The following is a 16,451-nucleotide window of genomic DNA, read 5'->3' as shown; positions in this document are numbered from 1 at the left end:
GTTATTCCTGAGTGCAGATCCAGGAGTCACTCTTGATCACCACCAGATGTGCCTCAAAAACAAAAACAAAAAAAAGAATCACTCTAGCCAAAGTGATAGTACAGTGGGCAGGCACTTGTCTTGCACCTGTCCCAACTGATCTTAATTCCTTGCACTACATATGATACTCTGAGTCCTGCCAGGAATTATGCCTGAGCACTAAAGAAGAGTAAATCCTGAGTACAGTTCATGTGTATTTCTCCCGCCCCCCCCCCCCAATAAGTATCTCCTTGTGAACAAAAGTCCTGGTCAAAAGAGGTTTACTGGAGAATGTCATCAACTCTTCAGAGAAAATTTACTGCTAATGCTACTTAAAAACATTGAAGAAAAAGAAATACCCTTCTTATCTATGAAGCTAACATACTGATAACCAAAATAGACAGAGATACTTCTAAAAAAGGAAAATTTTAGACTAATCTTTTCAATAAAATTTGATGAAAAAATCCTTAACAAAATCTTAGCAAATATAAAGAAGTCATGCACTATGGTTTAGTGGGATTCATCCTAGAGATGCAAGTAGGGTCAGTATATGCAAATAAATTAGCAATACTCAATATTAAAAAATAAAAAGATAAAAATCATAATATCAATTGCAGAGATAGCTTTTGACAAGATCAAAAACTCATTCATGAGTGAAACACTTAACAAAATAGGCATGGAAAGAGCCCTCTTAAGATAGTAATGAGGGTCCGGAGAGATAGCACACTGGCGTTTGTCTTGCAAGTAGCCGATTCAGGACCAAAGGTGGTTGGTTTGAATCCCTGTGTCCCATATGGTCCCCCGAGCCTGCTAGGAGCTATTTCTGAGCAGACAGCCAGGAGTAACCCCTGAGCACTGCCGGATGTGGCCCAAAAACCCCAAAACCCAACCCCCCCCAAAAAAGATAGTAATGGCTAACGATAGAAATCCCATACATGTTCTTTCAAAACATGGTAGACATTAAAATAAATCTGAAAATACTGTATATTTAGAAAATAAGGGTTAATAAACCACTATTTAGCAACATTATTTGAAAAGAATAAATAAGAATAATTACATTAGATATAGCAATAAATATAAGACCCCTTTTAGAACCAATTTTTTTCTCCTAAATAATGACCTCTATGCCCATTAGTAATCGAAAACTAAATAAAAAAATGGATGAACCAGTTTAAGGTTAAAAATAAAAACCTTAATATTCTTTTTTCGTGAAAACAATTGGCTTATTTATATGCAAAGGTAAAATATGAAGAAATAAAAATACTTTTGCTTGTATTACTAAAACTAGAAATTGATGTTTTTCTTCTGACATTCATTAGTTTTCTTTATGTATCATATATATATGTATATCATACTCTATGATTCTTACTTGATTATCTCTATCTTTTGTCTCAGTAAATGCCAGGCATTTGCCTAAATCCATTGGTATATGTGTGAATTTTAAAATATATTCTTAATTTATTCTTTTTTTTTTTTGTGGTTTTTGGGTCACACCCGGCAGTGCTCAGGGGATACTCCTGGCTCCTTGCTCAGAAATTGCTCCTGGCAGGCACGGGGGACCATATGGGACACCGGAATTCGAACTGATGACCTTCTGCATGAAAGGCAAATGTCTTACATCCATGCTATCTCTCTGGCCCCTCTTAATTTATTCTTAATGTATTTTTCTATACATAATAGTAGTAACTTACCCATATTTCCAGTCAGTAGTATCTTAGCACATGAATCAATACATAGACATGTCAGAGATATGGCAGAATGCTTTGTGAAAGGTAGCGAATTTTTCAGTAATTTTCCCTGAATAAAATATGGTAAAATATAATTTCATAAAATATCTGGCTTTGAATATTGGTAAAAGATAAGACTATATTTCAACAGATTTTTAAAATTTCTATTAAAACAACACAATTAGTATATTTATTCATATTTGATTTTTGACACCAATCCCACCACCAGTGTCACCTTTCCTCTACAAATATACCAAATATCCAAATATACCAAAGTTCTTCCTCTACTCTCATCCTCTTCCAATAGACCATCTTAACAACTTTCTTTTTTAATTAAATGAATGGTTTTTATTTAAAGCATTGATTTACAAAGTTATTCATAGTTTTTTTATTAAGTTTTATTAAGTTTTTGGGACTTTTTTGTTTGTTTGGTTTTTTTGTTTTGTTTTGTTTTTGTTTTTGGGTCACATCTGGCAGTGCTCAGGGGTTACTCCTGGCCGGCTCAGGGGACCATATGGGATGCTGGGATTTGAACCACCATCCTTCTGCATGCAAGGCAAATGCCCTACCTCCATACTATCTCTCAGGCCCCCATAGTTAAGTTTTGACATACAATGTTTCAGCATCAGTCTTACTACCAGTGTCAACCTCCCTTCATCAATGTTCTCAGAGTTCAACCCATATCTCACTCCTTCTCCAACTCATTCTGTCAAGAAAGTATTTTGTTAGTCTTGATTTGGATTTCTTTAGTAATAAGTAATGATGAACATTTTATGTGTATATTTTACATCTGTTGCTCTTCAGAGAAGTACCTGTTCATTTCTTCTCCCCATTTTGTCTGGAGATTTCTTCTTTGCTTGTGCTTATCACTCATGGACTAGAAGTACCTCTGGATTGGTCCACTACTCCTACCTTTTCTCCACCTATAGGGGTGGTCCTTTCTTCCTAATGAAGACCTTGGGTCAGAGAAACTGACAATGGACAATGGACTTTCTACACATATATAGCTACATTCTTTATCCCAACAATCAATATAAAATATACTGAAGTGTAAATTAGATATTGGTCATTCAGATATTGATCCTAAAAAGTATCATAATTTATGTACCATGAAATGCAGGATGCACAGGCCAAGCTTTCTGAAATGCCCCCAACTTCGGAAAATAAAAGTGCATTCCTAGTAGCTACCCATGCTCAAGGCAAAAGCCCCAAAGCCAGTAACTGTCCACCCTCCACTGACACTAGGCCAGAGCAGTTTCCAGCTGCTAAGATTAATATACCAAATAAACAAATTCTAAAAATGAGGCAGCCATAGACTCCTCAGATGTTGTATTGGAAAGCAAGTCTGTAAGATTACCCCACACTCCCTCTCTTCTGCAACTCTAGTGCAGAACAAGTGCAGATCCAGAACAGGTTTTCTCCCATGAGGAGAACAACCTATAAATATGGACTCTCTTGATCTATTTAAAAAGGCTTGCTTGCAGTATGGTCTGCTTTCTCCGTTTTGTGTTGAATTTCTTATTACCTGGAGTGCAAGTGGGTGTTGGACCCCTCAGGACTTTAATATTGTTGCAAATTGTTGCTGAGTTCTTCAAAACTGATGCAATGGAACATGTGGTTTTTTAATGGAGTGAAAACCAAGCTTAATAACCTAAGTCATTCTGGAAGAATTGTTGCAGGAGTTCATTTGTCTTAGGAAATTTTGATAGAGGAAGGAGCTTTCTTGAATGTCCACAAGCAATATTACCCTGTGCTATTTTGGGACTGGTTAGGGAGATTACATTTTGTTTGAGAGAAAGGTGATGTAAATGCAGAGTTGAGGTCAGTTTTACAAAAATCTTTCAGGCTGCTGCTGAAGAATATGTAGAATTTCTGGGGAAAGTGACAAATGCTATCAAGAGACATGTTAAAAGCAAGGAAATACAGCAACTCCTGACAAAAAGGTTAGCTTTTAAAAATGCCAATAAAGATTGTTAGGCTAGTTTACATCCCATTAGAAAGATAAATGTTTTGAAATTTCTACAGGTTTGTAGAACATCGAATCATTTGGATTTAGGGACAGTATAAATGCTAGAGAGATTGCTTTGGCTACCTATTCTGTACAGATGCAAACTCCAGAGAACCAGAAAATATTGATCTATCTCTTCTAGAGGATATGGAGGACCCTACAATTATCCTTGTCCAAGGAGACAACCTGGACTTTGTCCAAGGTGTGGCAAAGTATTCTACTGGGCCAGAGACGGTTTCTCATCTTCTTACCATGTCTTGAGTAATGGGGAGAAAAGGTCCTATCCAAGTCCCACAAGTTCAGGTTAAATGCTTTAACTGGCAAACTGGGACATTTGCATAAAAACTTCAGGATTCCTCCCAGAGCAGCTTTCCTTGAGACCTAAACATCCAGTCTCAGGAAACTTGGTCTGTGACCCATCCCAGAATCCCCAAAAAAGCAGGGAACCTTTTCATCAACAATTCAGCTTCTAGACCAGACTTATTGAACTGCAAGCCATAGACTCATTACAGCCTGATACTTCAGGAATCTCTGTATTAGATATATCATATCTTGGAAAAAAGACAATAATAGTAGTCCAGTGCCCTTACAAGGTAAGATCTGGTATTAAGGGCTGATTTCTTCAGAATATGTGGGCTTGATAATGGGAAAAAGCAGTCTGACTATTAAAGGTATTTCAGTTTTTAGATTTAGATTAGTTTATAAATTCTGATCATACTGGAGAAATAATTATTCTTATTTCCATGCACATTTTGGATCTTTAAAAAAAAAGGTAAAATTAGGGGCTGGCGAGGTGGCGCTAGAGGTAAGGTGTCTGCCTTGCAAGCGCTACCCAACGAAGGACCACAGTTTGATCCCCCGGCATCCCATATGGTCCCCCCAAGCCAGGGGACAATTTCTTAGTGCTTAGCCAGGAGTAACCCCCGAGCATCAAACAGGTGTGGCCCAAACAAAACAAAACAAAACAAAAAAACAAAACAAAAAAGGTAAAAGTATAGATTAAATTTTATTACTTCCTTATTTTATGCCTGGCTGCTCAGACCACTTCAGTTGGAGGTTTTGGAAGTATAAACCTCAATGCCTCTGTTAACCCTTTAATATTCTTTACTTCTAAGCTTAAAGAACTTAAGCTTAAAGAAAAACTTACTGCTAAGTTTAAAGATTTCTTTAAAATTGCCCTTAAATTCTGATGTGGATCAAGCTTGAAATTCAAAGCAAGAAATTTGAAGGCATGTTTGACTCAGGCACAGAGCTATCTGTGATATCTTTACAGCACTGGCCTCATATTTTGGCCTTGCAAGACACACATTATGGCTTGGAGGGAATAGTTGGTTTTTGTCTTCATTCTCTGTTCAATAAAGCACAAAAATTTTGAAATACACAGGTCCTGACGGCCAATAAGTTGCTTTATTACCATATGCAGCTTCAATTTCTTTGAACCTCTGGAGGCACAAAATACAGACAATAGAAAGAGGAGAACTATATCTCTTGCCCAACCACCTTCCAAATCATCAGCTCAGACATTTCCCCTTCTTGCCCAACCTTTTCTAGCCAGCAGCTCAGAGGTTTCACCTTTTTATTGGGAGCACTGATGTATAGCACCTACCACATATTCCAACGGAATGGAAACCAAATGTTCCAAGCCGGGCACCTCAGTGGCCCATGAACAATATAAAAACAGAGGTGCTAAAATTTTTGGTTGAGGAACAGTTAAAATTGGGACACATAGATATATAATTTTATGACTGGATTTCTCCTGTTTTTGTTATTTAAAAGACAGGTAGCTGGCAATTATTACCTGATTTATGAGCTGTCAACATAAGCATGGTTCCCAAGGGAACATTACAGCCTCACTGGTAAGAATTCTGAAAGAATGTCCTTTGATAGTAATTGACTTAGAAGACTGATTTTTATAGCATTTCACAATCCACCCCAAAGACAGAAGGCATTTTACTTTTTTTAGTTTCTTCTCTCAACAATAGAGCTCCATATAGAGATTTCAATGGACTGGTTTACCTCAGGGTAGGGCAAACTCAACCATAATGTGTCAATATTTTGCTGATGTGGTCTTACATTCTGCTCACAAAATGTTTCCCCATGTTTATATTATTTATTATATGGGTTATATTCTTCTGGCCTGCACTACAAACAGAAAATTACAACGTTTGTATGAATATGTCATCACTTGCTTGCCAGTCACTGGTTTAAAAGTAACCACAAGAAAAATTCAACCTTTCCCCATTTCAATACTTGGGCAACTTTTTGGAGCCCCCAGAAAATATCTATTTTTCAGAAAAATCTAAGAACTCTCAATGCTTTTAAAAAAACTTTAGGGGATATAATTTAAATCTCATCCTCACTTAGAATTCCAAACTCTAAAGCTAGCATTTATATAGTACTCTAGAAGGAAATCCAGATTTAATAGCCCCAGGTGTTTAACTCAAAAAGCCCAAAAGGGAATGGATTTCTTCATGGACTGGCTACAAAAGTCTGATCTTTCAAGATTCACATTTAGAGATATATGTGAGTCTTAATTTTTGTGATTCCTCTATTTCCAACAGGAACTATATTCAGTTGTCAGGGCCATTAGTATGGGTTTATTTTCAGAACAAAAAATCTTGAACATTTGTTCCCTACTAAGAGTTGATCACTGCTTTTATCAAAGCAAGGCTCAGGACGTTTATTTGTTAGGTTTTGATGCTGAAATAATAGTTCTTACAATTCCAAAAATAGAGGTAGAATGCTTATTACCTGTTAGTAAGCCCTTTCAAAGAACCTCTTCAGACGTCTCAGGTGAAATATCCTTCCATTAAGGACATTGGTGGTAGGAAGGTTGCATTGTGAAGGGCGGTGTACGTTTTTTTGACTCTTTACTTGTTTGGACAGTGCTGTTTCCTACTTGAAGGTGACTTTAATCTCAATGTCATGGAGTGTTTTGCCTACATGTTCTTCTATATAGCTTTTTGGTTTGTTTGTTTGTTTTCGGGACACACCCATTTGATGCTCAGGGATTACTCCTGGCTAAGCGCCTAGAAATTGCCCCTGGCTTGGGGGGACCATATAGGACGCGGGGGGATCGAACCGCGGTCCTTCCTTGGCTAGCGCTTGCAAGGCAGACACCTTACCTCTAGCGCCACCTCGCTGGCCCTTCTATATAGCTTATGGTTCCAGTTCTGATATCAAGGTTTTAATCTATTTGGATATGACCTTTATGCAGGGAGTTAGATGGAGGTCCAAATTCACTTTTTTGCATGCAGACAACCAGTTGTCCCAGAACCACTTGTTGTAAAAAGGCTTTCCTTGCTCCATTTTGCATTTACTGCTCCTTTATCAAAGATTAATTGATTGTATGTCTGGGGAACATTCTCTGAATACTCAAGTCTATTCTACTGATCTGAGGGTCTGTCTTTATTCTAATACTATGCTGTTTTAATGACTATTGCTTTGTAGTACAATTTAAAATTAGGGAAAGTGATGCCTCCCATCTTCTTTTTCCAAAGCATTGCTTTAATTATTCATTGGTGTTTATTGTCCCAAATGAATTTTAGGAGTGTTTGACCCACATCTTTGAAGAATGTCATGCATATTCTTAGAGGAGCTAAGGCATTTGCACTTTGCTGCTGCAATATTTTTCTTCATAGGCATTCCACAATCCATAATAATCCATAATAACAGACAATGGCCCTACTAACGCTAGTAAAACATCTCAGTCATTTTGCTTAAGTAGCTTAAATTTTCTTTTATTTTTAAAATAAATAAATTCTTTAATTAAATAACCATGATATTAACAGCTACAAAGTTTTGTGATTAAATTTTAGTCATACAATATCCAACACCCATTACCAGTGCACATTTAATGCCACCAATGTCCTTCGATTCCTTCTTACTTGCTCTTACCTTTCTTTATTTTTTGTTTCTTTTATCTTTTTAAACTTATAAATGCTGACTTGTATTTTGTCTTCAAATTTGTTTATACAGTTTTACTCCTGTTAGATTCTGCTTCTATGTGTTGCCACTGCATTCTTCAGCTCCTTTAATTTTATTTACATGGAACCTTTCATTCTCTTAAAAAGTTTTTCTTTGAGTTGTTTGAAATTTTAATCTAGTGGTTAGTTTTTTATTTTAGTGCAGTGAGGGTTGATTTTAGTTCCACATTGACCAGGCTTAAGCACTGTTGGTGGTCTGAGCATAGGTTTCTCTCCTGATCTATGACTGCAGCTGAGATCCTTAGTTTGGTCTTTGTTCTTTGAATTTTTGTGGCTATTAATAGTGCAATTTTAGATTTCCTATACTTGAAAATCGATCCAAGTTTACAGTATATATGGACAAAAGATGTGGGCAATCTCTGGCCTAGTGGGTGGAATACACTGGTTAAAAACAGGATAAATTTTTTCAGGTCTTCAGGTTTGAGATTACAAGAGGTTTTAGGCAGCAGATTTTCTAGAGCTTTATGTAATTCAAATGTGGGAAGTATTTTTACTTCTCTATTAGAGAAAATAGTTATAGCTGTTGCAACTTTTCTGAGGTTTACTGAAACATATTTTTTCCTTTTTGTCTTACCCTTTTATATATACATCACAAAACATTGTTTAAATATCAACATAATTTTAAGCAATGTGAATTTATTGATGAACTTGAACCATATTAATGAATTTCAAACCATAGTCCTAATCTTTTTTGTTTTTGTTTTCTTTGGTTAAGAAGCAGGATTTTTTGTTGGGGATGGAATGGGATGCTGGGGACTAAAGTGGGGATCAAAGACTGTGGGGCTGGGGTTGCTCCTAAATTCTCAGGAGTGCAATGTAAACTCTCAGGAGTGCCATTTTTCCAGAGGTAGAAGATTTGGGGTGTATTTGACTTCACAGACATATGGAATGAGTTACTCTTAGGCAACTATGTATTCAAATTTATCCCCATTGTTCCTGGTAAAGGTTTAATTCTTAGAGATGTGGATCTTCTGGAGGCCAGGGAATTTGAACTTGGCCAAATACACAGTTTCAGTCATATGTCCCTTGGCCAAGTACCTAATTTGATGCCTCCAGGAGCATTATCATACATTAATTGTTAGAGAACATTGTCAGCTTAGTTAATTACACCATAATGCTATTCTTTGTTGTTGAACTGTCTACCTCCAAAATTATGGCTGTTATCTGAGTACAGCTACTTTGATGGCTTCCTTAACTCTAGGAATTTTATTGACCTGGACCACAACAAGCAGAGCACTTGCCTTGCACACCCAGGTTCAATCTTTGGCATCTCATTTGGTCTTGCAAGCACTTCTAGAAGTAATTTTTGGATCATAACAAGAAATAAGCCCTTAGTACTTTCAGTTGGCCCCTCAGCCCCACAAAAACGAATTTCATTGTCATCATTATTAGTATTATCTTCCAAAATTTTGTATTCTATTTAAAATATACCTACCCTCAATTACTTAGTTATTTTTGCATTTAAAATATTTATGAACACTCAATACATATAATAATTTCTTAATTTTTTGTACAACTAAAATTTTATGCATACTTAACATTACAGTGCTTATATTTTTCTATTATATCTCATTTATGTATCATAATACTTAATCATACAAAATAGTAGGATATATTCAGACTCAATTTAATGCAAAAATATTTGAAAGAGTAACAGAAATTCCAATGACTTTTATCTCTTTTAAAAGTAACCTATTGTATTTGAGTAGCTTTATTAGGAAGCAAGTTTCAAAATCAAATGGTTAAAAATGCTAAAATTGGGGGCCGGGCGGTGGCGCTAGAGGTAAGGTGCCTGCCTTGCCTTGCGCTAACCTAGGACGGACCGCGGTTCGATCCCCCGGTGTCCCATATGGTCCCCCAAGCCAGGAGCGACTTCTGAGCGCATAGCCAGGAGTAACCCCTGAGCGTCACCGGGTGTGGCCCAAAAACCAAAAAAAAAAAAAAAAAAATGCTAAAATTGGCAGCTATCTAGAAAATTAGAAGGCTGTTTTATTAAAATTTATAATAGTTCCCATTTTTTATAATTTCAGGTAAATGGTGGTTTTCTCACCTCCATGGTCCATAAGCGAAGGTGCCCATCCTCATGTGCAGTGATGAGAAGAGGTGGCCGAGTATCTAAATTGATGACTCCAGGAGTGTTATCATATATTAGCTGTTGATCTCCCATCATGGAAGATTTATGTTCATCTATGAAAAAAATCAGTGATTTATGATGGTTCTGGTAATACTTAAAATGACACATTTTATATAATACAAAGGAGAAGTAAATAGGAAAATATAAAAACACAATGCAATCTTTTTTTCATAGAAGTCATACTCTGTAGCACTAGACTTTGGAAGATTATCTGTAATGTGTTGTTAGCAAATTCTCTATGTTCTGACAGTGTGCTTAAGCGCAAAAGAAATTTAGGCCCCACAACTGGAAGTTCTCTGAGAGATCATGTGGTGCTGGGAATCAACGAGTGTCTTGTAGCACTTGGCTGTCTCTGGCCCCAAACAATATGGCTTTCCCCCACACTTTGTTTTTGGGCCAGGAGGTATGTAGAGCTTACTTCTGACCCTCTCTCCTCAGAAATACCTGGCTGGCTCAGGATCCTAGGGTATTTAGGTACTAGGTAGCAAACCCTGGTGGGGAACATGCACTCTTCTAACTCTCCACTTCTTCATTATAGTTTTTAGGTCCAAAAAACTCCAAAACAACAATAACAAAAATCTTTGACAAACATTTTTTTGTATTACTAGAACTTAAAGAGTTTATTTTTGGTCTTATTACTAAAACTGTACCTTATAACCTTACCTTAAAACTAGAAGTATAGTACCTTTGGTATGCAAATTTTATACAAATATTAATTGCCTATAGATCTAGAATACATTTGAGAAAATAGGCTGGAGATTAAGCAACTGAGTAATATTTTACTTATTAAAATATGAATATTTTATATTGTCTAATTTTTTTTGTGCAAATATGTCTACCACTTACCCTGTGGGACTTTTTCTAGCTTTGTGCACAAGAACTTATGTGGTGCTGGATTCAAACCACAGTAAGAACTACCAGAACTGTATGCAAGGTAAGTGTTTATTTCCTCTCTGTCTTCTAAAATTAATATTTTAATAGGCATAATCATAATAAAAATTTGTCTCAAGAACACTGAGTCTCATAGGGCCTCAACATAATCATAAAAAGAATGTGTATACCTGTACACTTATATTACTTTTGTATTTATTGAATATTTGTCATATAAATTGCAAATAAATTATTTAAACAAATATAATTGAATGCATTATTCTAGTTTCATATATATTATATCATAATTCTATATTTATATACATTGTAAAATGGTCCCCATAATATGTCCATTTAACATCTAAAACATTTTATTAGAAAGTAGAGATAATTTCACACTCACCTTTAGCCTCATTTTCATGTATGCTCTGTTTGCTTCCCTGAATTAGGAGGGAAAAGAGAAAACTTTTCTGTGACATTGTAAGAAAATGAGATATATTGGATGAGCATATTTTATCAGGGTTAAATTTAAAATTTTAAGCATATATCTTTACTTATATTTTAGTTTGATGAAAAATGGACTGGAGCAATAGTGCAGTGGTAGGGCATTTGCAGCTAACCCAGGATGAACCTCATTTCGATCCCCAGTGTCCCATGTGGTCCCCCAAGCCAGGAGCAATTTCTGAGTGCATAGCCCGAAGTAACCCCTGAGTGTCACCAGGTGTGCCCTCCCAAATGTACCCAAGAGATTTTTATTTTGATGTCATTTGTCTAATATATTTTTCAGTGTTTGAGGCATAGACTATTAAGAATAATTTAATGCATGCAACATTCTTATTATGTATTTTTTCTGATTCTATTAACAACTATTAGGTTTCTTATTTTTTCTTTTGCTAACATTAAAACAGAAACTCGGAGATTAAGTAGCATGTCTAAAGTTAATCAGTTAACAAATGGAGAAATTGGATTCAAGTACACAACTGACTTGCAGCTTTTAAAGTTTGTTCTCAGCAAACTTCCATTTTTGTTCTTACCTTGCTGCTTTGTGGACCTTTGCTTGACTCATATTGGGATGAAGAGCCTACAGATTCCTGACTTATTCTCCTAAGAAGAAAGAAAACCCATGGAGAAAAAGTTAATATATTAAACATAAAAATAATGTATTATGGTTATCTTTATATTCAAAGGGTGATAATGTACTCAAGAAGAATGCTTTTATTTAGTTGATTTTACTTGATGACTTATGTTATAACATAAATCATGCCCTCTATATCAAATTAAAAAACTTCTACATAGCAAGACATTCAAGCTATAATAAAAAGATACCCTTCTGAATAGAAGAAAAATTTTAACACAGTATGTCAGATAAGAGCTAATATCCAGGATCTGCAAAGCACTCACAAAACTGAATAATAAAATATTCAACAACCCCATCCACAAATGGGGAGAGATGAACAGATTCTTTCCCAAAGAAGACAGAGAGATGGCCGCTGTGTATATCAAAAGTGTCCATGATTAGGTAAATACAAAAAGTCTGGAATAGTCTGTTTGGAGGAGTTTATATTGTTTAAAAGGAACCCTTATCCGGGTGCCAGAGAGATAGCATGGAGGTAAGGCATTTGCCTTGCATGCAGAAGGTCAGTGGTTCGAATCCCAGCATCCCATATGGTCCCCTGAGCCTGCCAGGGAGTGATTTCTGAGCATAGAGCCAGGAGTAACTCCTGAGCGCTGATGGGTGTGATCCAAAAACAAAAACAAAAACAAAACAAAACAAAACAAAAAAAGGATCCCTTATCCAAAATGTGCTGTTGGTGGGAATGGCATATTTTTCCAGCCTCTTTGGGAAGTATTATGTAGATATCTCAAAAATAGGAATAGAACTCCCATAAAATCTAGCAATACCAGTGCTTGGCTTTTATATTCAAAAGACAAAAATATCAGTTAGAGAAATAACTACACTGAGAATTATTATAACAATGTGTTTGAATGAGGAAAGTGGAAAGCCTATATAGAGTACAGGTGGAGGGGAGGGGAGAGGGGAGATTTGGGACATTGGTGGTGGGAATGATGCACCAGTGAAGGGGGGTGTTCTTTACATGACTGAAACCCACCTACAATCAAATTTGTAATAAAGGTGTTTAAATAAAGATATTAATAAAAAGAAAACATTAATTCAAAAGGATATATGCACACCTATGTTCATTGCAGAATTTTTTATAATAACAAAGTTTTTTAAGTACCCCATTGTCATAAGACTCCTTTACCATTTTTGTGTCTTTGTCTCTGAGAATGTTTAGTCTTAGTGGAAATAGGACATATCTTTTATTTCCAATATCCAAGCAATGATAACTTATTATGAGTGGATAGGGAAGCTTTTGCACACACACACACACACACACACACACACACACACACACAGGAATACTATGCAGCTCTGAAAATGCCCTCACTCTCCCCTCCCCCTGTCTGCGTCTATGGTAGAAATTTCTCTCATTTTCTCTTTTCCTTAGTTTTCTTTTAGATGCTCTGGTTTGCATTGTTCCTAAATGGGTATCATGCACACTATTTACCTGCTTTCAGCATGAATGTTTTGTCCAACGTGATCATTTTCAATTATTATTGTCATAGTGGTCTCTTTTCTATCCTAATTGCACTTCTCTGTTCTTTGTGGCAAGCTTCTATCGTGGACCAGTTTTTCTGGTCTTTGTCTCTATTACTGTTGGTTACTATTACCATACTATTTTTTCCTATCTCACAAATCAGTGTGATTGTTCTATGTCTATCCCTCTCCCTCTGATTTATCTTGCCTAGTACAATACTCTACATATGTATCCATGTCTAGGAGAAATTTATGACTTCTATTTTTTTTAACAGCTACATAGTATTTTATAGGTAGATGTACTATATAGGTTGGACACTTGGGTTGTTTCCAAATTCTGGCTATAGTGAATGCGCAACAATAAAAAAAGAAGTGAAGCCGTCTTTTGTGCATTATGTTTTTGCACCTATAAGTTATTTTCAATATTGCTGGGTCATATGTAGTTGTTTCAGTAATTATAAAGTTATTAATAACTACCTTGCACATTCAGGACTACGAAACAAGAACAGTATGTCATTAATTCTAAAGCATTTGGGATCCAAGTCAGGGTTCAAGATGAAGCTATCTTCAGGTCTATACCTAGAAATAATATACATTTATGTCATAAAAATAAACACATTTTGTATTTGATTTGTATATAATTAATCTATAATAGCATAAAGAGTTAATAAGTTCTTGAAGTATTGCTATCACTGAATTAGAATACAAAGTTTGCAAAGTTTGACCATGCTTTTTTTGGTAAAACTTCGTAGAATAAAATGATTTGGGTTTTTTAAGTAATTGGTATACTTTTCTTACTAATATGTCAGAGATTGTGCTTACATAGCCTACAGAATATTTTATACAGTTTCAAGAATTTAAGGAGTCAGAGAGATAGGGGTTAAAGAGTATCTTACATGCAGTCAAACCTGGCTCGATATCTGTCACGTTCTCCTCAAAGTATCATTAGCCATAATGAACCCATGGAAACCTCCCATAAAATTATGAATTTAAAAACTATTTAAAAACATCCAAATTTATGGGTTCTATTTAAGAATGCTACTTCTTGAATAAGTAAAATAATTAATTGGATTAAACATGGCTACTACCCTGAAGGAATAAATAATTGAGTGAAGATAAAGCAGCTATTTAAGTGATTAATAATCTTGCTGCTTGAACTCCACCATAAATATTAAAGCTGTCTTGGTCATGGAGACTTTAAATTTGTACCTAAATGACTAAGTAATGAGTCATAAATATTGCCTCTGTCCTATAAGAATATTATATGAAATAAATTTATAATTTCTGAAGTATTTTGTAGAAGATATAATTTAGCACATTAAATTATATCTTATATATTAGCACAAAGGTATAAATTATATCTTTTACAAAATACCCCTTAGATTATAAATTAATTTTTTTGCTTTTTTGGGAGGTACACCCAGTGACTCTCAGGGGTTACTTCTAGCTATGCACTCAGAAATCGCTCCTGGCTTGGAGGAACCATATGGGATTCTAGGGGATTAAACTGCTGTCCGTTCTAGGTTAGCGTGTGCAAGGCAAATGCCCTACTATTTTTGCCACCACTCCAGTCCCTAATTTTATATAATATTATTATATTATTACACATTATATATAGTATATAAATATTTAATATTTTATAAGACAAATGCAATATTTTGACTCTATTTTAGTTATTTTTAATAAAACTTTTATATTGTTTAAGGAAAAGACAACTTACACTTCTTTGACAGTATTTGTTACAAAATTCCATAAGATAATAACTCCATTTAAAGTGCCAGTTACTATTAAGTTATATCCTTCGACTTGTAATAAATCTATGCAGTTCACTTCCATATCATTAGTAATATTCTGAAGAATGAAGAAAACAGACAACACATCAACCAATATGAATACAATATCTGCCCACAGTAAAACCATTGTTAGTAATATTGTTATTTTGCTCTTAACATAAATATGTAATATATACAAATAATATATCATGATTTATGCATTAATTATATATTAATTTGTAAACAAAAACAAAATTTGTACAATCATATATTATCTTTTGATATTAAAGTTATTTAATAGAATTAACAAAACATAACCTTCCTCAGCCTTAACTCCTTTCTTGCCATTATAGTTTCTTCCTATCCTTCTTTTTCCTTAAAATGTCTTGTAAAATCATGGCATATTAACTATTTTTATTTACTGACATTTCTTTAACTCAGTTTTAATTTCCTCTTTACTATTTTATAATTTTCCCCCAATTTTCACTAAACTTTTTTGATTTGATTTTGGTCCACAACTAGCTTTGCTCAGGACTTACTCCTGCCTCTGAGCTAGAAATCACTTTTGATGATGCTTAGAGGATGGTACGTGGTGCCAGGGATTGAACCTGGGTCAGCTATGCGCAATGCAAGCACCCTATTTGCTGTATGTGCACTAAATAAATAGGGATAACTCCTGAAGGGATTGGACAACCATATATGGTGCCAGGGATTGAACCTGGGACAGCAGCATGCAAAGCAAACACCTTACCTGCTCTACTATCTCTTCATCACTTACTTTATACATGTTTCTTCACTTTATTTATCTGATTGGGTAAATTATGCTCCAATCCATGTTTCAAATTAAAGACTTGGAAAGTCTCGAAACTTGGAAAGTTCTATCTTTTCTTTCATACCCTTTTCTACCAATTACATGACCTCACTAATTTATTAACAAATACTCAACTTTTACCACATAGGTAGTTTTTTGATATTTCCTCTTCCCAACACTCTTACTGTAATGGCCTTATAGCATTCAGGCAGCTAAAATAAAAACCTATTTCCTTAATTATCTCTGTAGGAGTTGTTCCATTTAAACTGAAAATCCAAATAGCATCCAAGTTGCTACCCATATTATAAATGAAATTATGACATTTATAATTTAAAGGCTTTCAAAGAGTTCTTGGAATAGTATTGTAGGGGCAGAATTTAGCCACACCTGTTGAGCTCAGAACCTACTCCTCTCTATGCAGGGCTCAATCTCTGCAGTGCTCTAGGAATTGTATATTGTTAGGGATCAAACTTGGAGTCCTGCTAGAACACTTAAAGAATATACTCCAGTATTTTGAACTATTTTC

At 35.2% G+C, this 16,451-nt stretch overlaps 1 protein-coding gene across 1 annotated transcript in view; it reads right to left on the bottom strand.

Annotated features, from left to right (window-relative positions):
- The window catches only part of WDR64 (WD repeat domain 64), a 148,389-nt gene that overhangs the window by 58,863 nt on the left and 73,075 nt on the right, over positions 1-16,451 (bottom strand). Inside the window, 6 exon segments of the mRNA XM_049777562.1 lie at positions 1,710-1,815; positions 9,790-9,926; positions 11,147-11,183; positions 11,778-11,847; positions 13,820-13,921; positions 15,063-15,193. Of these exon segments, the coding sequence (XP_049633519.1) occupies positions 1,710-1,815; positions 9,790-9,926; positions 11,147-11,183; positions 11,778-11,847; positions 13,820-13,921; positions 15,063-15,193 (583 nt within the window).

This window comes from Suncus etruscus, chromosome 7 (assembly GCF_024139225.1).
Source record: "Suncus etruscus isolate mSunEtr1 chromosome 7, mSunEtr1.pri.cur, whole genome shotgun sequence".
NCBI classification, from domain to species: Eukaryota; Metazoa; Chordata; class Mammalia; order Eulipotyphla; family Soricidae; genus Suncus; species Suncus etruscus.
Note: the sequence above shows the minus strand (reverse complement) of the source record. Positions and strands in the feature narration are given on the sequence as shown.